The sequence below is a fragment of the Acipenser ruthenus genome, chromosome 20 (genome assembly GCF_902713425.1).
Source record: "Acipenser ruthenus chromosome 20, fAciRut3.2 maternal haplotype, whole genome shotgun sequence".
Classification (NCBI taxonomy): domain Eukaryota; kingdom Metazoa; phylum Chordata; class Actinopteri; order Acipenseriformes; family Acipenseridae; genus Acipenser; species Acipenser ruthenus.
The window spans coordinates 13434775-13460144 of record NC_081208.1 but is presented as its reverse complement, the minus strand read 5'-3'; the positions used below and the strand labels follow the sequence as shown (position 1 = coordinate 13460144).

Here is a 25370-nt window from a genome sequence, read left to right as displayed (position 1 = left end):
ATTACTTCATTTTTTGTTGAATTTAGGTTGTTCCAGATTTCACAAAAATGATTTTGGTTTATTGACTCCTCAATTTTGCTGAGTTCTTTATTAATATGGTCTTGTTTTTTATTTCTTAGAGTGTGTTTGTATTGTTTCAGTGCCTCACAGTATCTGAGGCGTAAATCTGGGCTGTCTGGATCTTTATGTTTTTGATTGGTTAGCTGTCTTAGTTTTTTCCTTCTAGTTTTACATTCTTCATCAAACCACTTTTAATTTATTCTTTTGGTTGTTTTTCTGATTTACTATTTTTGGCAGGTGACAATGCTATTACTAATTTTTAGACAGAGGTGGGTCTCTCCTGTTGTTATTGGCCTAATAGTGTGGGTGAGCTCCTCTCCTGTACCACAAAATGACCCCCCCTGAGTCTCTGCCACGCTTTACGTGTGAGTGTTTCAGGGAGGGCACTATAATCTCCCTGTAGCCTGAGGGACAGTGAGTGGACATATCAGCACGGCACCACGTCTCGTGGAGAACAATTATATCTATAGTATTTATTTTTCTGATGAACTTAGGGTCTGTGCTTTTCAGCCCAAACACTGAAGAACACAAACCCTGAATATTCCAGGAGCTAATTTTAAGCGCTCTCATATTTATAATTTAAGCTATTTAATTATCTACCCTCTCCTCTCCCTGTCTTGTATTTTCTTTGTTTTCTTGTGTTTTTAAGGCACGTATTCAAGCGTCTCAAGTTCCTGGGTAATAAGATGGCGTCTCAGAGTGCGGCGCTCTTCTTCCTGGCGATCTGGCACGGCCTGCACTCCGGCTACCTGCTCTGCTTCCTGATGGAGTTCATCATTGTGACCGCGGAGAGACAGGTAGGCACAAGAAACCGATGCCATGGCGGCTCCAGCACAGGGCCAGGGAGGCAGGGGATCAGAGGGACTTAGAGCCAAGATGGCCGACAGCAGGGTGCAGTTTCACACTTGGAGTCAGATACCTGCATAAACCACTGAGGATTGATTGCACAACTGCCCCCACAATCCCTTGCAAATCAGTCAATATCAGGGATGGAAATGAGACTCCTGTTGCATAGCAGTTTGATCCATTCCAAGTATCACTGAGTTTAATAAGACACACCTGAGCTTGTTACCTATACACACTGTGGCTGACCAAGCTCGTAGTAAAACCTGGAGTGGGTGAAACTGCTATGCAAGAGGAGTCTTATTTCCAACCCTGAATTGTATTGCTCTGACAAAGCTTGGGGGGTTAATGCTGCAGAAGGGTTTCTATGCCATTGTAAACTGGGCATTCATTCAGACCTGGGGAGGGGCTTTTGTTTTCAGGTGACAACAGGCTGAGGTTTCAATTGAGTGGAAGCGCATTCTCGTCTCGCTCCCTGGAGACTGCATCGATACACTGCGCTGTGCATGTGAGTGGTACAGGGAGGAGCACAGTCTCACAGTGCTGAACGATCTCTCTTGTGCATGTGAGTGGTACAGGGAGGAGCACAGTCTCACAGTGCTGAACGATCTCTCTTGTGAATGTGAGTGGTACAGGGAGGAGCACAGTCTCACAGTGCTGAACGATCTCTCTTGTGAATGTGAGTGGTACAGGGAGGAGCACAGTCTCACAGTGCTGAACGATCTCTCTTGTGCATGTGAGTGGTACAGGGAGGAGCACAGTCTCACAGTGCTGAACGATCTCTCTTGTGAATGTGAGTGGTACAGGGAGGAGCACAGTCTCACAGTGCTGAACGACCTCCTCTCTTGTGCATGTGAGTGGTACAGGGAGGAGCACAGTCTCACAGTGCTGAACGATCTCTCTTGTGAATGTGAGTGGTACAGGGAGGAGCACAGTCTCACAGTGCTGAACGATCTCTCTTGTGAATGTGAGTGGTACAGGGAGGAGCACAGTCTCACAGTGCTGAACGACCTCCTCTCTTGTGCATGTGAGTGGTACAGGGAGGAGCACAGTCTCACAGTGCTGAACAATCTCCTCTCTTGTGCATGTGAGTGGTACAGGGAGGAGCACAGTCTCACAGTGCTGAACGATCTCTCTTGTGCATGTGAGTGGTATAGGGAGGAGCACAGTCTCACAGTGCTGAACGATCTCCTCTCTTGTGCATGTGAGTGGTACAGGGAGGAGCACAGTCTCACAGTGCTGAACAATCTCTCTTGTGAATGTGAGTGGTATAGGGAGGAGCACAGTCTCACAGTGCTGAACAATCTCTCTTGTGAATGTGAGTGGTATAGGGAGGAGCACAGTCTCACAGTGCTGAGATCTCTCTTGTGAATGTGAGTGGTATAGGGAGGAGCACAGTCTCACAGTGCTGAACGATCTCTCTTGTGCATGTGAGTGGTACAGGGAGGAGCACAGTCACAGTGCTGAACGATCTCCTCTCTTGTGAATGTGAGTGGTACAGGGAGGAGCACAGTCTCACAGTGCTGAACGATCTCCTCTCTTGTGAATGTGAGTGGTACAGGGAGGAGCACAGTCTCACAGTGCTGAACGATCTCCTCTCTTGTGCATGTGAGTGGTACAGGGAGGAGCACAGTCTCACAGTGCTGAACGATCTCTCTTGTGAATGTGAGTGGTACAGGGAGGAGCACAGTCTCACAGTGCTGAACGATCTCTCTTGTGCATGTGAGTGGTACAGGGAGGAGCACAGTCTCACAGTGCTGAACGATCTCCTCTCTTGTGCATGTGAGTGGTACAGGGAGGAGCACAGTCTCACAGTGCTGAATGATCTCTCTTGTGAATGTGAGTGGTACAGGGAGGAGCACAGTCTCACAGTGCTGAACGACCTCCTCTCTTGTGAATGTGAGTGGTACAGGGAGGAGCACAGTCTCACAGTGCTGAACGATCTCTCTTGTGCATGTGAGTGGTATAGGGAGGAGCACAGTCTCACAGTGCTGAACGATCTCTCTTGTGCATGTGAGTGGTATAGGGAGGAGCACAGTCTCACAGTGCTGAACGATCTCTCTTGTGCATGTGAGTGGTATAGGGAGGAGCACAGTCTCACAGTGCTGAACGATCTCTCTTGTGCATGTGAGTGGTATAGGGAGGAGCACAGTCTCACAGTGCTGAACGATCTCTCTTGTGCATGTGAGTGGTACAGGGAGGAGCACAGTCTCACAGTGCTGAACGATCTCTCTTGTGCATGTGAGTGGTATAGGGAGGAGCACAGTCTCACAGTGCTGAACGATCTCTCTTGTGCATGTGAGTAGTATAGGGAGGAGCACAGTCTCACAGTGCTGAACGATCTCCTCTCTTGTGCATGTGAGTGGTACAGGGAGGAGCACAGTCTCACAGTGCTGAACGATCTCTCTTGTGCATGGGAGTGGTACAGGGAGGAGCACAGTCTCACAGTGCTGAACGATCTCTCTTGTGCATGTGAGTGGTACAGGGAGGAGCACAGTCTCAGTGCTGAACGACCTCCTCTCTTGTGAATGTGAGTGGTATAGGGAGGAGCACAGTCTCACAGTGCTGAACGACCTCCTCTCTTGTGCATGTGAGTGGTATAGGGAAGAGCACAGTCTCACAGTGCTGAACGATCTCTCTTGTGCATGTGAGTGGTATAGGGAGGAGCACAGTCTCACAGTGCTGAACGACCTCCTCTCTTGTGCATGTGAGTGGTATAGGGAGGAGCACAGTCTCACAGTGCTGAACGACCTCCTCTCTTGTGCATGTGAGTGGTATAGGGAGGAGCACAGTCTCACAGTGCTGAACAATCTCTCTTGTGCATGTGAGTGGTACAGGGAGGAGCACAGTCTCACAGTGCTGAACGACCTCTCTTGTGCATGTGAGTGGTATAGGGAGGAGCACAGTCTCACAGTGCTGAACGATCTCTCTTGTGCATGTGAGTGGTATAGGGAGGAGCACAGTCTCACAGTGCTGAACGACCTCCTCTCTTGTGCATGTGAGTGGTATAGGGAGGAGCACAGTCTCACAGTGCTGAACGACCTCCTCTCTTGTGCATGTGAGTGGTATAGGGAGGAGCACAGTCTCACAGTGCTGAACGATCTCTCTTGTGCATGTGAGTGGTATAGGGAGGAGCACGGTCTCACAGTGCTGAACGATCTCTCTTGTGCATGTGAGTGGTATAGGGAGGAGCACAGTCTCACAGTGCTGAACGATCTCCTCTCTTGTGAATGTGAGTGGTATAGGGAGGAGCACAGTCTCACAGTGCTGAACGACCTCTCTTGTGCATGTGAGTGGTATAAGGAGGAGCACAGTCTCACAGTGCTGAACGATCTCTCTTGTGCATGTGAGTGGTATAGGGAGGAGCACAGTCTCACAGTGCTGAACGATCTCTCTTGTGAATGCGAGTGGTACGGGGAGGAGCACAGTCTCACAGTGCTGAACGACCTCTCTTGTGAATGTGAGTGGTATAGGGAGGAGCACAGTCTCACAGAGCTGAACGATCTCCTCTCTTGTGAATGTGAGTGGTATAGGGAGGAGCACAGTCTCACAGTGCTGAACGATCTCTTTTGTTTCCTGTGCTGTGTAGGCCATGTCTCTGGTCAGGGACAGCCCGGTTCTGACCCAGATCAGCCAGAGCCCGGTCCTGTGGCTCCCCCTGTACCTGCTGCAGCAGCTCATTCACTGGCTGTTCATGGGATACCCACTCATACCATTCTGCCTCTTCACCTGGGACAAGTGGTTCAAGGTAAGAGAGTGGTGTGTGTGTGTGTCTCTGTGTGTGTGTGTGTCTGTGTGTGTGTGTGTACGTGTGTGTGTCTGTGTGTGTGTGTACGTGTGTGTGTGTGTGTGTACGTGTGTGTGACTCTGTCTGTTTGTCTGTGTGTGTGTCTCAGTCTGTCTCTCTGATCCTGTGTCTGTCTGCCTGTGTCTCTGGGAGAGGAGGGTTGACGTGAGAGCTGCTCTCTGAGTTCTCTTCCTAGTTCTAGCATGTATTTGTTTCTGGATCTCATAGGTTTGAACTAGAACTTGTATTCAGAATTCTAGAGGCAGTGTTAGGCAATATATAAATAAAATAATAAATATAATAACAAAATAAATAATACAGTGGCTACAAGTAATACATTTCCTCTCCTCCCAAGTTGTGCTCCTCATGCAGAGTGTCGCTGCGCGCCCCTTTGGTTGTGGCAGACGACTCCGTATTGGGCAGCCAGACGGGCTGTGTGTCCCTCCCCCAGGAGTACAGCCAGGCGGTCTGTGTGTCCCTCCCCCAGGAGTACAGCCAGGCGGTCTGTGTGTCCCTCCCCCAGGGGTACAGCCAGGCGGTCTGTGTGTCCCTCCCCCAGGGGTACAGCCAGGGGGGCTGTGTGTCCCTCCCCCAGGAGTACAGCCAGGGGAGCTGTGTGTCCCTCCCCCAGGAGTACAGCCAGGGGGGCTGTGTGTCCCTCCCCCAGGAGTACAGCCAGGGGGGCTGTGTGTCCCTCCCCCAAGGAGTACAGCCAGGGGGGCTGTGTGTCCCTCCCCCAAGGAGTACAGCCAGGGGGGCTGTGTGTCCCTCCCCCAAGGAGTACAGCCAGGGGGGCTGTGTGTCCCTCCCCCAAGGAGTACAGCCAGGGGGGCTGTGTGTCCCTCCCCCAGGAGTACAGCCAGGGGGGCTGTGTGTCCCTCCCCCAGGAGTACAGCCAGGGGGGCTGTGTGTCCCTCCCCCAGGAGTACAGCCAGGGGGGCTGTGTGTCCCTCCCTCAGGAGTACAGCCAGTTTTTCTGGGTCTGCCATGTTTGGAAAAAGTGGATGGGCATTTCCTATTTTATTCTCCTCTCTCTCATATTAATGATCCTCCTCTCCCCCTCTCTCAGGTGTACTCCTCAGTGTGTTACCTCACGTGTTCTCTCTCTCATATTAATGATCCTCCTCTCCCCCTCTCTCAGGTGTACTCCTCGGTGTATTTCTGCGGTCATGTGTTCTTTTTCACTGCCATGCTGATCATGCCTTACCTGCGCAGGGCACTAGTGCCCAGGAAGAAAGAGAAGGAGAAAAAGGAGGAGTGAAGAGAGGACAGGTACTGAACAGATAGAGATGACTCATCAAACCCTCAACTATTACCAATCTAAATATCTCTGTCTGTCCGTCTATCTCTCTATTAGTGCTTTTACACCTTGATTTACGATTCTTCTCATTGGAGCCCCTGTGTGCGCGTGAGCAGCTCCCTCAGCCGGCTCTCAGCCCGCGTGCGCGTGAGCAGCTCTCTCAGCCGGCTCTGAGCCCACAGTGGGGTCTCCGAGAGGCTCGTCCGGTAGAAGCACAGCCATGTGGTGCGCAGGGAGAGTCGGGGGCGCAGCTTCACGTCCTGCGCTCTGCGAAGTCGCTGTGGTGCGCAGGGAGAGTCGGGGGCGCAGCTTCACGTCCTGCGCTCTGCGAAGTCGCTGTGGTGCGCAGGGAGAGTCGGGGGGCGCAGCTTCACGTCCTGCGCTCTGCGAAGTCGCTGCGGTGCGCAGGGAGAGTCGGGGGGCGCAGCTTCACGTCCTGCGCTCTGCGAAGTCGCTGCGGTGCGCAGGGAGAGTCGTGGGGCGCAGCTTCACGTCCTGCGCTCTGCGAAGTCGCTGTGGTGCGCAGGGAGAGTCGGGCGGCACAGCTTCACGTCCTGCGCTGTGCGAAGTCGCTGTGGTGCGCAGGGAGAGTCGGGGGGCGCAGTTTCACGTCCTGCTCTCTGCGAAGTCGCTGCGGTGTGCAGGGAGAGTCGTGGGGCGCAGCTTCACGTCCTGCGCTCTGCGAAGTCGCTGTGGTGCGTAGGGAGAGTCGGGCGACGCAGCTTCACGTCCTGCGCTCTGCGAAGTCGCTGGTCTTCGTAGGGAATCCCAAAGGGAGCGTCACGTTTGCTCTGCCGCTCCTGTGGGTTAGGGAGGCAAAAATGGCAGGTACTGTTTCTCCTCATCACGCTACAGAGAACCTCACTAAAAGTGAGCTCAGAGCAGACACCTGCAGGGCTGGCCTTTGTCCTCCAGAGGCCGGTAGCTCGCTGACAACCGCTCTCGAGTTCCTGGGTGTAGAAGAGGAAGCTGGCTCAGTCGTGGGATCGGAGGACGCCCACTGAACCTTCAGTTCTTCTGAGCAGCTGTGTGGGGAATTGCTGCGGTGAGAGGAAAATAATTGGACATTCTAAATTGGGGAGAAAATCGGGGGTAAAATAACTGGGCAACAGTAAAATAAAAAATCCAAAGTTTGACACAATATGTGGGTATCGGTGTGAGAAACTGCAGTGAGTGTGGATATGATAAGTGTCAGATTTCTTTTTATCTTAACAAGCGTCTCATGTATTGTTATTGAAGTATGCAGGACGCATTTTAATAAACATTGAGGGTAATACAGCATGAAACGAATACATAGCACTGCATATATGAACTAACGAATACGTGGCACCGCAAATATGAACTATACAATGGGAGAACCAAGTGGGGAGCACGACGGACGAAATTGAAATGGTGGAAATGACAAATGACTGCTTCCTAACGCAATTTGTCAAGGCACCGACTAGAAGGGAGGCATGCCTTGATTTAGTCTCTTCAAATAACAAAGACAGAATAACTAAAACAGAGGTCAAAGAGCCATTGGCAAACTCAGACCACACCATGGTTTCATTTGAAGTTTTCTTTAAAACCCCAAAAGTAATGACTAAAGCTAAGGTTTACAATTTTAGAAAAGCAAACTATGAAGGTATGAAACAGAGACTAACTGAAGTAGATTGGAGTAAAATAGAGAAAACATCCACAGAAAAAGGATGGCTGTTTTTTAAAAATGTAGTACTAGAGGCGCAAAACAATTACATCCCAAAAGTAGACAAATCTAAATCTAAAACAAAATGGCCAAAATGGTTTAATAGATCAATTAAAAAAAAATATTCAGCGAAAAAAGGCACTTTTCAGAGCATTTAAGAAGGACCAAAAACAAAGCACACAGAAAGAATACTTGGAACTGCAAACACAACTCAAAAAGGAAGTTAGAAAGGCCAAGAGAGAGATAGAAATCAATATTGCTAAGGGGGCTAAAACCAATTCCAAAATGTTTTTCCAATATTATAACAGCAAGGGAACATTCAAAGAGGAGGTTAAATGTCTAAAAGACACAAATGGCAAAATCATAGATGAAGAAAAAAAAAATAGCAAATATATTAAATGATTACTTTTCAAAGGTCTTTACAAAGGAGGACATGGACAACATGCCCCACATGTCGACCTGTTCCTACCCAGGTGGGGGACACTGCTGCTGTACCCTTGAGCAAGGTACTTTACCTAGATTGCTCCAGTTAAAACCCAACTGTATAAATGGGTAATTGTATGTAAAAATAATGTGATGTCTTGTAACAAATGTAAGTAGCCTTGGATAAGGGCGTCTGCTAAGAAAGAAATAAATAAAATAAAATAACAGAGGCAGAAGTGTTAAAGGGACTAGGAGCTCTTAAAATAAACCAATCCCCTGGGCCGGATGAGATCCTCCCAATAGTACTCAAAGAAATGAAAGGTTATTTACAAACCGCTAACCAAGATCATGCAACAGTCTCTTGACACGGGTTGTACCGACAGACTGGAAAATAGCAAACGTAATACCGATCCACAAAAAGGGAGACAAAACCGAACCAGGTAACTACAGACCAATAAGCCTGACTTCTATTATATGTAAACTTATGGAAACTATAATAAGTTCCAAAATGGAAAATTACCTATATGGTAACAATATCCTGGGAGACAGTCAGCATGGTTTTCGGAAAGGGAGATCGTGTCTAACTAACCTGCTTGACTTTTTTGAGGATGCAACATTGACAATGGATAATTGCAAATTGGTTTATTTAGATTTCCAGAAAGCTTTTGACAAAGTCCCGCATAAAAGATTAATTCTCAAATTGAACGCAGTAGGGATTCGAGGAAATGCATGCACATGGATTAGGGAGTGGATAACATGTAGAAAACAGAAAGTACTGATTAGAGGAGAAACCTCAAAATGGAGCGAGGTAACCAGTGGTGTACCACAGGGATCAGTATTAGGTCCTCTGCTATTCCTAATCTATATTAATGATTTTAGATTCTGGTATAGTAAGCAAGCTTGTTAAATTTGCAGACGACACAAAAATAGGAAGAGTGGCAAGACTCAGAAATGTCTTCATCTAGACAATGTGGGGAAGCAATAAAAAAGGCCAACAAGATGCTCATATTGTGAGAAGTGTTGAATTTAAATCAAGGGAAGTAATGTTAAAACTTTACAATGCATTAGTAAGACCTTACCTAGAATATTGTGTTCAGTTCTGGTCACCTCGTTACAAAAAGGATATTGCTGCTCTAGAAAGAATGCAAAGAAGAGCAACCAGAATTATCCCGGGTTTAAAAGGCATATCGTATGCAGACAGGCTAAAAGAATTGAATCTATTCAGTCTTGAACAAAGAAGACTATACGGCGATCTGATTCAAGCATTCAAAATCCTAAAAGGTATAGACAATGTCGACCAAGGTTACTTTTTTTACCTGAAAAAAGAAACAAGGACCAGGGGTCACAAATGGAGATTAGATAAAGGGGCATTCAGAACAGAAAAAGATTCTCACTGCCGCCTCTGATCGCTACCTCCTGTCCTGTCACGTCAGCTCACGCCTCCTGTTCCCATGGAGACAGCTGAGTGACACTGACACTGGGGGCGTTGCTCACAACGTATCTCTGAGTGAGCCAACTCGGGCACTGCTAAGTTCACAGTAGAGCAAAAAGCCATTGCAAAGCCTTCTCCAGGTATCTCACTATCGACCGATAATATCCACTCATTTTTTTGGTATTTCTCATTTAGAAATGACAGCAGCCCCTCTCAACTCTGTACTGGATCTTAATTCCATGGCCCTTCTAATGATAAACTGGAGACAAACATCTGCTGTTTTGCTTCTATTGTGTTTTTTAATTCAAACACCAGGTCAAAATTAACAGGTTAATCAGGTGTGGAAATTACTAACATACTGAAGAAATACAAAAACTGCTTTCGCTTTCCTCTTCAGTCACATGCTGCACGCTAAATCTAACAGTGGTGTAACGGTTTGCAATGCTGTAGTATTGTAAAATGATATTTAGAACTGTAATATTCCCAAATAGGTTGTGTAGGTTTTACTTTGCCCCAAGTTAACAGATGTCCCAGTGATTGTAAAGGTTACGGCAGTCCCAGTGGTGGTTGTAAAGGTTACGGCTGTCCCAGTGGTGGTTGTAAAGGTTACGGCTGTCCCAGTGGTGGTTGTAAAGGTTACGGCTGTCCCAGTGGTGGTTGTAAAGGTTACGGCTGTCCCAGTGGTGGTTGTAAAGGTTACGGCTGTCCCAGTGGTGGTTGTAAAGGTTACGGCTGTCCCAGTGGTGGTTGTAAAGGTTACGGCTGTCCCAGTGGGGCTTGTAAAGGTTACGGCTGTCCCAGTGGGGCTTGTAAAGGTTACGGCTGTCCCAGTGGGGCTTGTAAAGGTTACGGCTGTCCCAGTGGGGCTTGTAAAGGTTACGGCTGTCCCAGTGGGGCTTGTAAAGGTTACGGCTGTCCCAGTGGGGCTTGTAAAGGTTACGGCTGTCCCAGTGGTGGTTGTAAAGGTTACGGCAGTCCCAGTGGTGGTTGTAAAGGTTACGGCAGTCCCAGTGGTGGTTGTAAAGGTTACGGCAGTCCCAGTGGTGGTTGTAAAGGTTACGGCTGTCCCAGTGGTGGTTGTAAAGTTTACGGCTGTCCCAGTGGGGCTTGTAAAGGTTACGACTGTCCCAGTGGTGGTTGTAAAGTTTACGGCTGCCCCTGTGGTGCTTGTAAAGTTTACGGCTGACCCTGTGGTGCTTGTAAAGTTTATGGATGTCCCTTTCGTTGTAAAGTTTATATGTCCCTGATCTCCTGTCTTCTCAGGCGGATTTAACCCTTTCTCCGCTCGAGTGCCGGCACTGCGCAGAAGAAATGTCTGAAGACGCTGCAAACCTGCTCCAAGTTCAAACTTATTTAGTTTTTTTTTAGTTTTTTCCAAACGCAGCTAGAAAATGAGAAAGACGGACAGATTTTTCTCCAACAATCAAATAACTGCCTTTTTTATTGAAACGACTCCAAGCTGCTTCAGCGACTCTGCTGGGGAGGGTTTTCAACGACTTTCATAAGAGGACGTTTCTCACACGCAAAAAAAATGCCTTTTTAAAATAGCACCACAGATCAGATGCAATTGGAAAGGCAGCAGCTTGTTTAACTAAATATTGGTGTACAGTATCCTCCCTCTCTCTCTCTCTCTCCTCAGTTTTCTTTCCTTGTTCATTTTGTTTTGGTTTTAATTAAAAAAAAAAAAAAGTAAAGTAAAATAGAAAGATTAATTTGTTATTGTTTTGTTTTTAGAGGGAAAACATGTTTTATTTAATTGTTTATTTAATTTTTTTAATGTGTTTTTTGTTGTGTGTCGTTACTAACAGTGAAGATGCGATATTTTTTTTTTTTTTTTTTTTCATGGAGGGAGAGAGGGAAGGAGGGCAGTGTGACTCAAGTCTGCCCTTGGCCCTGCTTTGCAAACTTGAAAAAATTAATTTCTGGAAAATATTGTAATGTTTTGCAGGGCCAAAGAACCAAGGCCTATTGATGCTTATTGATAAACATATTTAAAACATAGGGAGGGAGGGACAGAGATGCTATAGTCTTTCTTTATATTTGTAACTTCTTCAAAAGTGCAAACAAATTAAAAACTATTTATTTGTACTTGCCCCTCTCCCCCAAACTCTACATACTGCAGAATACCACCCCTCTGCTACGCACACACACACACACACATATATGAGAGAGATCACCGTTTGTTCAGTTCTGCTGACACAGCACTTAGTGAGCGTTTCACAATCTGTCTGTCTGTCACATGTCTATACGCTGGCTGTAGATCACGGTGACCTTAGTGATGGGGGGGACAATGTTAAACTATTTTGGTTTTTGCATTTTTAAAGTTACAAAAAACGCTTTCTCTCTCTCTCTCTCTCTCTCTCTCTCACTCTCTGCAAAGATCACTTCAATAGTCTGTTTTTAAATACTTTTTTGAAATGGTTGTGGCTGACAGATGAGCTCCCTGAATCTCTGCAGTGCTGCACTTCCTCCCACTCCCTAGTGGGGCTCACAGGATTATGTGCAGTTTTGAAAGAAGCAAACCTGTATCTTAATTTTAAAACCTCTGCTATCACACCTCAGGGTAAGAAAAGTAATCAGGCTGTAGCCTAACTGCAGGTACTGTTATACCTGCTCTTCCTAGGTAATTTTACACCTGCCTCTGCCCTGCCAGCAGCTTCCCGTCGTCGTGTCTCTGCCCTGCCAGCAGCTTCCCCTCGTCATGTCTCTGCCAGCAGCTTCCCCTCGTCGTGTCTCTGCCCTGCCAGCAGCTTCCCCTCGTCGTGTCTCTGCCAGCAGCTTCCCCTTGTCATGTCTCTGCCAGCAGCTTCCCCTCGTCGTGTCTCTGCCCTGCCAGCAGCTTCCCCTTGTCGTGTCTCTGCCAGCAGCTTCCCCTCGTCGTGTCTCTGCCAGCAGCTTCCCCTCGTCGTGTCTCTGCCAGCAGCTTCCCCTCGTCGTGTCTCTGCCAGCAGCTTCCCCTCGTCGTGTCTCTGCCAGCAGCTTCCCCTCGTCGTGTCTCTGCCAGCAGCTTCCCCTCGTCGTGTCTCTGCCAGCAGCTTCCCCTCGTCGTGTCTCTGCCAGCAGCTTCCCCTCGTCTTGTCTCTGCCAGCAGCTTCTCCTCGTCGTGTCTCTGCCAGCAGCTTCCCCTCGTCGTGTCTCTGCCAGCAGCTTCCCCTCGTCGTGTCTCTGCCAGCAGCTTCCCCTCGTCATGTCTCTGCCCATGTCACTTGCCTGCAGTGTCAGGGAGCTGTTTCAGCAGCCACAAACACCGGCTCTCCAGCGCTATTGCCACCATTCCCTACTGTCTTTACATCATTAGATAAAGTGAACTGAAGAAAATGAATAATTCTTAATAACAATAACATTAATTCTATTTTGCCTTAGTACCAAAATGAAAATAAAAACATGTGTTTTTATAATAAATTACTTGATTAATATATTTGTGGTTTTGGGGGTTTTATTTTCTATTATCTTGATATGTCTGTCTCCACTTCCTGGGGCAATACCCAGTGTGCATTGTTGGTACCTTGAAATATTCTCCATTCAGAGGCACTAGGGGAGAAGGCTCACTTTATCCCCTCAGAGGGGGACTGCAGCACGCTTTACTACCACGGACACTTTAAACCGAGACACAGACACACTGACAGACAGACACACTGATAGAGACATATTATTATTATTATTATTATTATTATTTATTTCTTAGCAGACGCCCTTATCCAGGGCGACTTACAATCGCAAGCAAATACAAATACATTCAAGTGTTACAATATAAGTCATACAATAAGAACAAGAAATACAATAATTCTTAAGTGTGACAAACCACAATTCAATAATACAGCAGATAATAGTGAAAGTTACATCAGGATATGATTAAATAGTGATAGTTACATCAGGATATGATTAAGTACAAAATACTACAGATTAAACAATTGGCAGATTACAATATTCAGAGGTACAGGATTAAATGCAGTAAAATAGGGGGCAGATAAGAGCAAAATAAAGCATATTTAAATGAAGGGTGATAGTGTCCCAGGATACAACAGAGGAGTTCTACAGGTGCTGTTTGAAGAGGTGAGTCTTAAGGAGGCGCCGGAATGTGGTCAGGGACTGGGCAGTCCTGACATCTGTAGGAAGGTCGTTCCACCACTGCGGAGCAAGGGTGGAGAAGGAGCGGGCTCAGGAGGCAGGGGAGCGTAGCGGAGGTAGAGCCAGTCTTCTAGTGCAGGCGGAGCGGAGAGGTCGAGTGGGGGTGTAGGGAGAGATGAGGGTCTGGAGGTAGCTGGGTGCAGTCTGATCAAGGCATCTGTAGGCTAGTACAAGAGTCTTGAACTGGATGCGAGCGGTGATCGGGAGCCAGTGGAGCGAGCGGAGTAGTGGAGTAGCGTGGGCGAAGCGAGGTAGAGAGAACACCAGGCGAGCAGCAGAGTTCTGGATGAGCTGGAGCGGACGGGTGGCGGACGCAGGGAGGCCAGCCAGGAGGGAGTTGCAGTAGTCTAGGCGGGAGAGTACCAGGGCCTGGACCAGGAGCTGGGTAGCATAGTTGGTGAGGAAGGGTCGGATTCTTCGGATGTTGCTCAGGAAGAATCTGCAAGTGCGTGCCAGAGTGGAGATGTGCTGGGAATAAGAGAGACATAGGATTCTTCGGATGTTGCTCAGGAAGAATCTGCAAGTGCGTGCCAGAGTGGAGATGTGCTGGGAATAAGAGAGACATAGACAGACTGACACTGACAGACACAGACACACTGACAGAGACACACTGATAGACACAGACAGACCAAGACACATCTGGGCCTGTTTGCTAGCTCATGTGGGAGCTTCAAATTAGCCATAAAGACTGGCAGAAAAAGCATGCAGAGCATACTATTCTAGAAAGAAAAAAATATATTGCCTAAAACCATCAGTAAAAATTTTGGACAAATCTGTTTGACAGCATTATCATTCCCATCCTGCTGTATGGGAGTGAAGTCTGGGGCCCATTCTAAATTTGGGAAAAGGGTCCAGCTGAAAACCTCCACCTAGAATTTTATAAAAACATCCTGAACCTCCACAGAAATGCCTCAACCAACAGCTGTTGAGCAGAGCGTGGGCGATTCCTACTATTCCTTAAAATCCAGAAACGAGCCTTCTGCTACTGGGTGCATTTAAAGCAGAGTGAACCTGACTCCCAACATCACAAATCCCTAAAACACCAAGAGCAGTGCCCAGAGAGAGACCCACCATCCAGCTGGCCCTGAAACTCTGAACAGGGCCATACTGCTATCACAGAGCGTCACACCAGCCGGGGCAAAACACACCCAGAAACTACATTATATTAACTACGGGACTGGCCAACTTAAAAAAATATCTATGTTCTATTTCCCTATATGTATTGTTTTTTTTTTTGTAAATGTTCTGTTCTGTAAATGCTTTGGTAATACTTGCATAACTTTGTCATGCCAATAAAGCTAATTTTGAATTTGAATTTGACACAGACAGAGACAGACAGACTGAAAACAACGTGCTGACACACACAAATTTTCACTTTACCATTTTACATTGACTCCCATTGTATTATAAATTATGATTCTTAATTCCAACTCAAACAAAAACACACACACCCACACTGTATAAAATGACCTTTGTTTTTTAGCAGGTACTGCAGCTTTACAGGAAGTGCATGGAAGCACCTGTTAGTTTTTCACACAGACATGGAGCCTCACTATCATAACGTCTGAACGCCTATTAGAATGATACGATTTTAAACCAGCAAAAATGAAACCTGACAAACCTCTGGAACCTCCAAATAAAAAGAAACTCAAATCTGAATGTCAAAAACAGAAGGAAAAGACTACAAAAATAAATAAAAACACACTGTAAGCACACTGTCAAATTTGCCTCTTAACACAGACACTATTGTACTGGAGAGGAATTAGCAAGAATTTCCCTGCAGGATGAGATAAGCAGAGCATGTGATATACTGATACTACGAATGTAGAGATCTACAACTGCACTGTCTGTGTGTGTGTGTGTCTACCCCGCCACCTCCAAATTTACATACAAAATAATGACAAAAAGAAAAACATTTGATGTGAAAATGTTTTAATTATAAATTACAAAAAGATTTGTTTTGATTACTTCAGAAATACACTCCAACATTGCTTTTAATGAATTGTATGGAAAATCCATTGAAAAATGTACACACAGTATTTTTAAGCAGGGCCAGCTTCTCTACATCCCTGATCTTGCACATCACTCGCAACATCATCTTTGCACCCCTTTCAAATAGATATTTTTCTTTGTTTACATGTTTGATGTTTTTATACTCAGCAAAAATAAAAGAAATGTAACAAATTCATGGGCAAGCGTTTTGACAGGAAGTCTTTCTCAGAGTCTTCGCTGTGCACTCATCTTACAGAAGCAGCCATTTAACACAGCCCTTGGAAATAGAAAGAAAAACGGTTTGGGACTGTGCACCTTTAAACAGAGAGGATAGTGGGAAGTTAATGTGCATAATCAATGTGTAAATGCTCCATCTGCGTCTCTGAGTCTGTGTGTGTGTGAGTGTGTGTGTGTGTCTGTGTGTGTGTGAGTGTGTGTGTGTGTCTGTGTGTGCCTGTGTGTGCTTTAGTGTGTGTGTGCCTGTGTGTGCTTTAGTGTGTGTGTGTGTGTGTGAGTGTGTGTGTGTGTGTGTCTGTGTGTGCGTGAGCGCCTGTGTGTGCGTGAGTGTGTGTGTAAGTGTGTGTGTCTGTGTGTGTGTATGTGTGTGTGTGTGTGTCTGTGTGTGTGAGTGTGGAAGTGTGTGTCTGTGTCTCTGTCTGTGAGTGCCTGTGTGTGTGGGTGTGTCTGTGTGTGTGTGCCTGTTTGTCTGTGTGTATCTGGCTTGTACACCCTCTCCCCTCTCTTCCATTTCACGATGGCAAAGCGATCACATCAATTCAGCAGCACCTGAAATAACAGAATACAGGATGTGATGAGCTCCAGTGCCTGCTCTGTGATGATATGTAACAGCAATAAGAGCAGTCAGTGTCAGTGAGCAAAAACTCCCTGCTGGACCTGGCAAGGGCACTCCCTGCTGGACCTGGCTAGGGCACTCCCTGCTGGACCTGGCTAGGGCACTCCCTGCTGGACCTGGCTAGGGCACTGGTGGCATTTTTTACTGAATATCATTTTTTTTTTTTTGTAAACAGACAATACTGGAATGAACTGTATGGACGCCCACTGTCTTTGTCTTATACCTCGTTTCCATGATTAGTATTTCCATATCGTGTCAGCACGGTACTTAAACAGCACAGTAGCATGCCAAGCTGTCCCCACGAAATAGATAAATCTGTGTAGATAACAGAAATGATGCAATACGTATAGTGGTAACCATGGTAACACATGGTATCGAAGACGCATCAAGATAGATATGTTGAATCGTTTTTTTTGTTTTGTTTTGTTTTTAAGTGATGGTTTTACATTTTTTTATATTAAAAACACTTATAGATTGTAAAAATACTCTTTTGCTATTATTAAAACAAGCACATTTACAAATAATAGCTGGTTTTCAGCTGCTGCAAATGTGTAACTTTCCCTCTCTCTCTCTTCCATTTCAATAAGCCTTGTGAAGGGCCGAAATGCTTCACGGCACGGAAACATTTCTTTCTATTCCGGTCGGCTCATGAGATAAAGTGACACTTTTATGTTCCTAACAGCAGTATTCAGTTGCTTTTGGATGTTAGATTCTCAACATGTTTTTATCAACATTTTAATTTTAAAATCCTCCCACGGAGTTCTTTGATTGTTTACCGAAATGTTTTCCGTTTCGTTACACATTCCCGCACACCCCCCTGCCTCTGGGCAGCACCGTGCCAGTATCAGGTATGAAAGGATGCTGGCATGGTGCTGACATGCCAGGGCGTGGTACAGGTTTTTACAAAAATCATGGAAACAATGCGTCACGCTTTCATAACAGTGACAGAACAATGCCAGCACGGTGCTGCAGGTTCATGAAAATTAGGTATTTGTTAGCAGTCGGCAGTGTTTATAAAGTATTTCACACAGTTCTCTGTCAGGGGATGTGCTTTTTAATAATAATGAAGCTGACACCCTGGGATCCTTCAAGAAGCTGCTTGATGAGATTCTGGGATTAATAAGCTACTAACAACCAAACGAGCAAGATGGGCTGAATGGCCTCCTCTCGTTTGTAAAATTTCTTATGTTCTTAACTGAGCACAGATTGAGCCAAGATGACTTCCCTGGCCTGCAGCTGCACCACTGACCTTATCTCTTGCGCACAGAGCCACTCTTCCCAGACTTGGCTTTGTCTTTCTCCTCAGATTTTTGTTTCTTCACCTTGTCCTCCTTCTTCCCTCCCTTCGATCCCAGGTTCTCATACACCTCCTCCTTATTCCTGCAAGAAACACACACGTACCAGTATTATACTGATAGTCCTCGTCACTACTGTTATTATTGCTGACAATATTCCTATTTCCAGTACTATTACTATTAATACTACTGCTTTTCCGACCAGTATCACTGCAATTAGTTTCACTGCTTGTGACAGGGAGAGTCCCTTAGCTACTGCTCCTACTACTAATATTACTATCACTGCAAGTATTATTACTGATACCTCTACCACATGTCATGGTGTTAGTGTATCACTCTGTGTTAGTGTGTGTATCACACTGTGTTATTGTTTGTATCACGCTGTGTAGTGTGTTTGTGTATCACTCCGTGTTAGTGTGTGTTTACCACACTGTGTTAGTGTGTGTTTACCACGCTGTGTTAGTGTGTATCATGCTGTGTAGTGTCTATCACTCTGTGTTAGTGTGTGTGTATCACACTGAGTTAGTCTGTGTATCACTCTGTGTAGTGTGTGTGTATCACGCTGAGTTAGCTTGTGTATATCACGCTGTGTTAGTGTGTGTGTATCACGCTGTGTTAGTATGTGTATCACGCTGTGTTATGTGTGTATCACGCTGTGGTAGTGTGTGTGTGTATCACTCTGTGTTAGTGTTTGTATCACACTGTGTTAGTGTGTGTTTCCCACGCGGTGTTAGCGTGTATCACGCTGTGTAGTGTGTGTATCAGGTTGTGTCAGTGTATGTGTATCATGATGTGGTAGCGTGTGTGTATCATGCTGTGTCAGTGTGTGTATCATGCTGTGTCAGTGTGTGTATCACGGTGTGTCAGTGTGTGTTTCTATCACTGTGTCAGTGTGTGTATCACGCTGTGTCAGTGTGTGTGAGTCTCACTTGGATAATTTGCGGCTGGCTTTGCTGTGCTGGGCCATGGGGAAGTGCAGGTTTCCATACTCCGTCTCTGTTTTCTGAAAAACAAGAGAGAGCAGCGCCATCATTAGAAACACACGCACACACAGCTGTCCATCCTTCTACAGAGAATTTGTTTTTATAATCGCAAGGCCATGAAACAGAAGTCATATTGGCTCTAAACAGCCATTATGATTGGAGTCGCACCTTCATCTCGTCCAGCTTCCTCTTGGTGGTCTCGATGTACTGGGAGACGGCCATGTAGATGAACTTGTACTGCGCCTCCGTCTGCACCAGCCCCGAGCGCTGCTCACGCACCATCTGGATGGACTTCTGAATATCGATGTCGCAGTCCAGCCCTGGAGCAACGGAAACATGGGACACTCAGTCAGGGCCCCAGTCTGCACCGCTGAGGACACTCAGTCAAGGCCCCAGTCTATAGCGCTGAGGACACTCAGTCAGGGCCCCAGTCTGTACCGCTGAGGACACTCAGTCAGGGCCCCAGTCTGCACCGCTGAGGACACTCAGGCAGGGCCCCAGTCTACACCGCTGAGGACACTCAGTCAGGGCCCCAGTCTGCACCACTGAGGACACTCAGGGCCCCAGTCTGCACCGCTGAGGACACTCAGTCAGGGTTCTAGTCTGCACCGCTGAGGACACTCAGGCAGGGCCCCAGTCTACACCGCTGAGGACACTCAGTCAGGGCCCCAGTCTGCACCACTGAGGACACTCAGGCAGGGCCCCAGTCTACACCGCTGAGGACACTCAGGGCCCCAGTCTACACCGCTGAGGACACTCAGGGCCCCAGTCTACACCGCTGAGGACACTCAGGGCCCCAGTCTGCACCGCTGAGGACACTCAGTCAGGGCTCTAGTCTGCACCGCTGAGGACACTCAGTCTGGGCTCCAGTCTGCACTGCTGAGGACACTCAGTCAGGGCCCCAGTCTGCACTGCTGAGGACACTCAGTCAGGGCTCCAGTCTACACCGCTGAGGACACTCAGTCAGGGCCCCAGTCTGCACTGCTGAGGACACTCAGTCAGGGCTCCAGTCTACACCGCTGAGGACACTCAGGGCTCCAGTCTACACCGCTGAGGACACTCAGTCAGGGCTCCAGTCTACACCGCTGAGGACACTCAGGGCTCCAGTCTACACCGCTGAGGACACTCAGTCAGTGCTCCAGTCTACACCGCTGAAGACACTCAGGGCTCCAGTCTACACCGCTGAAGACACTCAGTCAGGGCTCTAGTCTGCACTGCTGAGGGCCAGCGCACCAGGAGGGCCTTGTCTTGAGCATTGCTTTGTTTTGCATTTGTTGGTTTGTTTAATTTTATTTCATTGTGAATACTAAAACTCCTGCATCTGCTGTTCTGCTATTCCTGCCACTACCTTACAACTGCTATGTGTGTCCCATTACAATCCCATAATACTGCTGTTACTGCCCTTGCTGTTACTGTTGTTAACAACACCTCTATGACTCATTGCACACATAAAGCAGTATTTTTGGTTTTGTTCAGTGTTTTTGGGACCTACCTTTTGTATTGATGGTATTGATCACCATGTCAATCACTATAATGGTTCCGGTTCGTCCTATTCCAGCACTGGAGGGGGAGAGAAGTGAGATGTGTTAAATACATGTCATTGTTAATTAACCAATATATCAATTGGTTCATCAATAATTGTTTGTTAATTTATTTCTGATTGAGTAGATCTGTTTAGATCTGTTTTATTCCCTCGCTAGCTGTGTGCTGTGTGTCGTAGTTGTGTTGTGTACCTGTGTGTTGTGTACATGTGTTGTTTAGCTGTGTGTTGTAGCTGTGTTGTGTACCTGTGTGTTGTGTACATGTGTTGTTTAGCTGTGTGTTGTAGTGTTGTGTACCTGTGTGTTATGTACATGTGTTGTTTAGCTGTGTGTTGTGTAGTTGTGTTGTGTAGCTGTGTGTTGTTGTGTTGTGTAGCTGTGTGTTGTGTAGCTGTGTGTTGTGTTGTTGTGTGTTGTGTAGTTGTGTGTTGTGTAGCTGTGTGTTGTGTTGTTGTTTACCTGCAGTGCACTACGATGGGCCCGGCACTCCTCAGCTCACTCTGCTTGCTGTTCACCTGCTCCAGGAAGCTGAGCACCCCCCCGGGCTCTGCAGGGACCCCGTGATCCGGCCAGCTCAGGTACTGGTAGTGCCAGATCTCACGCAGGTCATCACTCTGGAGTGAGAGTGTGAGAGGGGTTAGAGAGTAATCTCCAGCACTCTCAGGGTGTACTCCGCTGCGTCGTTCAGAGCGCGCAGGGTGGGGGTACTCACCTGGTTCAGTGGACTGATCTCCAGCACTCTCAGGGTGGTGTTGTTCAGAGCAGGGTGGGGGGGGGGGGTACTCACCTGGTTCAGTGGACTGATCTCCAGCACTCTCAGGGTGGTGTTGTTTAGAGCGGGGTGGGGGGGGGTTCTCACCTGGTTCAGTGGACTGATCTCCAGCACTCTCAGGGTGTAGTCCACTGCATCGTGCTCGCTCACGTGTCTCACTTGGTACGACCCGAACTCCTTCATCTCCTCCGGCTCCGGCCAGTAACGAACACACTTATTCTAGAGAGTGGAGGAGGAGAGAGGGGAGGGGGATTAGTTACTGTCAGCTATCAATCGTTAAAATCATAAAAACTGATCATGTCACGACAGCTGCTTTTCTTTTTTTTCCGCACTCACCCTTCCCTTCTCCACCTCTCTGGTAGTCATGACGATGACACATGACCTCTCCTGCCACACCATCTCCCAGAAGTCGTTGACCGTGGTGGCAAGGCAGCCCTGTGAGGCAATGAACTTCTTCCTGTCACATGACTCCATCAGCATATTCTGAGAACCAATCAGAACAGAGACACCAGATGAGAACCATTTCTAGTTATAGAGACAGCACTGTGCCAGTGAACCCTTAAATCAGTATTATACAAAAGTGAAGGCACTGGAGCCCAAACACTGGCCTGCTTGACTCGGTCTCTTCTAGTTTCAATAACACTGATGAAGGCACTAGAGCCCAAACGCTGGTCTGCTTGACTCGGTCTCTTCTAGTTTCAATAACACTGATGAAGGCACTAGAGCCCAAACGCTGGTCTGCTTGACTCGGTCTCTTCTAGTTTCAATAACACTGATGAAGGCACTAGAGCCCAAATGCTGGTCTGCTTGACTCGGTCTCTTCTAGTTTCATTAACACTGATGAAGGCACTAGAGCCCAAATGCTGGTCTGCTTGACTCGGTCTCTTCTAGTTTCAATAACACTGATGAAGGCACTAGAGCCCAAATGCTGGTCTGCTTGACTCGGTCTCTTCTAGTTTCAGTAACACTGATGAAGGCACTAGAGCCCAAACGCTGGTCTGCTTGACTCGGTCTCTTCTAGTTTCAATAACACTGATGAAGGCACTAGAGCCCAAACGCTGGTCTGCTTGACTCCGATTCTTTTAGCTTTTTCCTGTGCAGACTTTCTGAGTGTTTGAGGGCATAGACAGGAACTGCATCTCCCATGATTTAGTGGTGTTAGATGGTCCTTCTGGTGAAAACTCCCCTGGGAAATGTTGTTTTTTCCAGCTCCTTACCGAGATGTAGTTTGCATTGATGTAATCAGAGCCGACGACATTGGGATCACCTGACTGCAAGATAACTCGGGTCTCATCAACTGAGGAACCGAAAAGAGAACAGTGTGATTAATGAGAGAGAGGGAGAAGAGGAGAGCAGGAGAAAGAGACACTGACAGACAGATCCAGATAGAGACACAAATACACAGACAGAGAGACAGACACACAGACAAGCAGATAGATCGACAGACAGACAGGCAGGAAGACAAACAGACACACAGATAGACACACACACACAGAGGCAGACAGGCTCTCTCTAACACGCACACACACACACACACACATACACGCACACACACACAGGCAGGCAGGCTCTCACTCTCACACACACACACACACACAGAGGCAGTCTCTCTCTCTCTCTCACACACACACACACACACACACAGGCAGGCTCTCTCTCTCACACACACACACACACACACACACACACACACACACAGGCAGGCTCTATCTCTCTCTCACACACACACACACACACACACACAGGCAGGCTCCCTCTCTCACACGCACACACACATACATACACACACACACACACACACACACACACACACACACACAGAGGCAGGCTCTCTCTCTCTCACACACACAGACACACAGGCAGGCTCTCTCTCTCACACACACACACACACACACAGAGGCAGGCTCTCTCTCACACACACACACACACACACACACGCACACACGCAGGCTCCCTCTCTCACACGCACACACACATACACACACATACGCACACACACACACACACACGCTCTCACAGGGCAGGATGTTCTTGTAGCGGTTTTTGCTCTTATTCTCTGGTCTCATCCCCTCGTTGCGGCTCTTCTTCAGTTTGGCTTCTTGCTTCTGAAGAGCCTGAGAGTCAAACACACAAAGCAGACATACTGGGATAGGTTCTGGGAGTTTAATAGTATTGTACTGGGATTGCATTGAGATCTCTATACTGGTGTTGCACTGGTAATGTACAGGTTTGTTGTACTACAGTAGAGCCACAGAGTTACAAACACCAACAGGCTAGTCAACCCAACACCCCACTTTCAGCCGGACGTCTGCAATCACTCATGCATGCGTGCAATGCAACCAGACAGGTCACGAAGGAAAAATAACTGGACCAACAAATGTAACCCGACAAAGGTTACTGCAATGGTGTATTGCACTGGTTTACTCTACTGGTTTACTATACTGGTTTACTGCACTGGTTTATTGCACTGGTTTACTGCACTGGTTTACTCTAATGGTTTACTGCACTGGTTTATTGCACTGGTTTACTCTATGGCTTAATGCACTGGTTTACTCTACTGGTTTATTGCACTGGTTTACTATACAGGTTTATTGCACTGGTTTACTCTACTAGTTTATTGCACTGGTTTACTCCACTGGTTTATTCCACTGGTGTATTGCACTGGTTTACTCTAATGGTTTACTGCACTGGTTTGTTGCTCTGGTTTACGTTACTGGTTTACTCTACTGATTTATTGCATGGGTTTCTTGCTCTAGTTTATTGCACTGGTGTCACTGGTTCCTGTCACTCACGTCAAACTCCTCCCAGAATCCCGCCTTGCTCTTGCTCGCCTCATTGGTATCATTCGTTTTCGTCAGGACCTGAACGCGGCTGTCGATGTCCGCAGCGTTGATACGAGTTGAGTAGTAGGGCTGAGAGACACAAGATCAATAATCCACACAGCAATAAATCAAATCATCAATACAGGGGTGCACCCAAACCCAGCGATCAATACCTGAATCAGTCTGGAATCAGCAATGCGATACCTGTTTCAGGTAGACCCTGGTTCAGGGATCAGGGATCAGCAATGCGATACCTGTTTCAGGTAGACCCTGGTTCAGGGATCAGGGATCAGCAATGCGATACCTGTTTCAAGTAGACCCTGGTTCAGGGATCAGCAATGCGATACCTGTTTCAAGTAGACCCCAGGTCAGGATCAGGGATCAGCAATGCGATACCTGTTTCAGGTAGACCCTGGTTCAGGGATCAGGGATCAGCAATGCAATACCTGTTTCAGGTAGACCCTGGTTCAGGGATCAGGGATCAGCAATGCGACACCTGTTTCAGGTAGACCCTGGTTCAGGGATCAGGGATCAGCAATGCGATACCTGTTTCAAGTAGACTCTGGTTCAGGGATCAGGGATCAGCAATGCGATACCTGTTTCAGGTAGACTCTGGTTCAGGGATCAGGGATCAGCAATGCGATACCTGTTTCAGGTAGACTCTGGTTCAGGGATCAGGGATCAGCAATGCGATACCTGTTTCAGATAGACCCTGATTCAGGGATCAGGGATCAGCAATGCGATACCTGTTTCAAGTAGACCCCAGGTCAGGATCAGGGATCAGCAATGCGATACCTGTTTCAGGTAGACTCTGGTTCAGGGATCAGGGATCAGCAATGCGATACCTGTTTCAAGCAGACCCCAGGTCAGGATCAGGGATCAGCAATGCGATACCTGTTTCAGGTAGACCCCAGGTCAGGATCAGGGATCAGCAATGCGATACCTGTTTCAAGTAGACCCTGGTTCAGGGATCAGCAATGCGATACCTGTTTCAAGTAGACCCCAGGTCAGGATCAGGGATCAGCAATGCGATACCTGTTTCAAGTAGACCCTGGTTCAGGGATCAGCAATGCGATACCTGTTTCAAGTAGACCCCAGGTCAGGATCAGGGATCAGCAATGCGATACCTGTTTCAGGTAGACCCTGATTCAGGGATCAGGGATCAGCAATGCGATATCTGTTTCAGGTAGACTCTGGTTCAGGGATCAGGGATCAGCAATGCGATACCTGTTTCAGGTAGACCCTGGTTCCAGACACCTCCTCGATCCCACTCTGCTTGAAGTGCTCCACCAGGTCAGTGAGGTTCTCAAACTGCTCAGCACCTCCGACAGTGTAGCGACCGTCCTGAGGGAAAACAAAGGGTTAATACTGCCTGCCCATCCCCCCTCCCTCCCCTCCCTCCCCTCCTCCCCTCCCCTCCCCTCCCCTCCTCCCCTCCCCTCCCCTCCTCCCCTC

At 47.4% G+C, this 25370-nt stretch overlaps 2 protein-coding genes across 3 annotated transcripts in view; one reads left to right on the top strand and one right to left on the bottom strand.

Moving 5' to 3' along the window:
* The window catches only part of lpcat3 (lysophosphatidylcholine acyltransferase 3), a 30695-nt gene extending 17748 nt beyond the window's left edge, over positions 1-12947 (top strand). The window contains exons 10-13 of the mRNA XM_058993522.1: positions 710-857; positions 4493-4651; positions 5832-5962; positions 10793-12947. Of these exons, the coding sequence (XP_058849505.1) occupies positions 710-857; positions 4493-4651; positions 5832-5951 (427 nt within the window). The 3' untranslated portion in view covers positions 5952-5962; positions 10793-12947. The remainder of the gene's footprint in view (positions 1-709; positions 858-4492; positions 4652-5831; positions 5963-10792) is intronic.
* Positions 12948-15572: 2625 nt separating this feature from the next.
* ptpn6 (protein tyrosine phosphatase non-receptor type 6) overlaps positions 15573-25370 on the bottom strand; it is a 42679-nt gene continuing 32881 nt past the window's right edge. For both annotated transcript variants that reach the window (XM_058993520.1, XM_058993521.1), the window contains exons 5-16: positions 25143-25259; positions 23886-24005; positions 23111-23207; positions 22311-22390; positions 21430-21576; positions 21181-21312; positions 20781-20935; positions 20273-20340; positions 18949-19100; positions 18727-18800; positions 17752-17882; positions 15573-16435 (exon numbers count right to left, since the gene is read on the bottom strand). In XM_058993520.1, coding sequence (XP_058849503.1) covers positions 17753-17882; positions 18727-18800; positions 18949-19100; positions 20273-20340; positions 20781-20935; positions 21181-21312; positions 21430-21576; positions 22311-22390; positions 23111-23207; positions 23886-24005; positions 25143-25259 — 1272 coding nt within the window. In that variant the 3' untranslated portion in view covers positions 15573-16435; position 17752. The remainder of the gene's footprint in view (positions 16436-17751; positions 17883-18726; positions 18801-18948; positions 19101-20272; positions 20341-20780; positions 20936-21180; positions 21313-21429; positions 21577-22310; positions 22391-23110; positions 23208-23885; positions 24006-25142; positions 25260-25370) is intronic.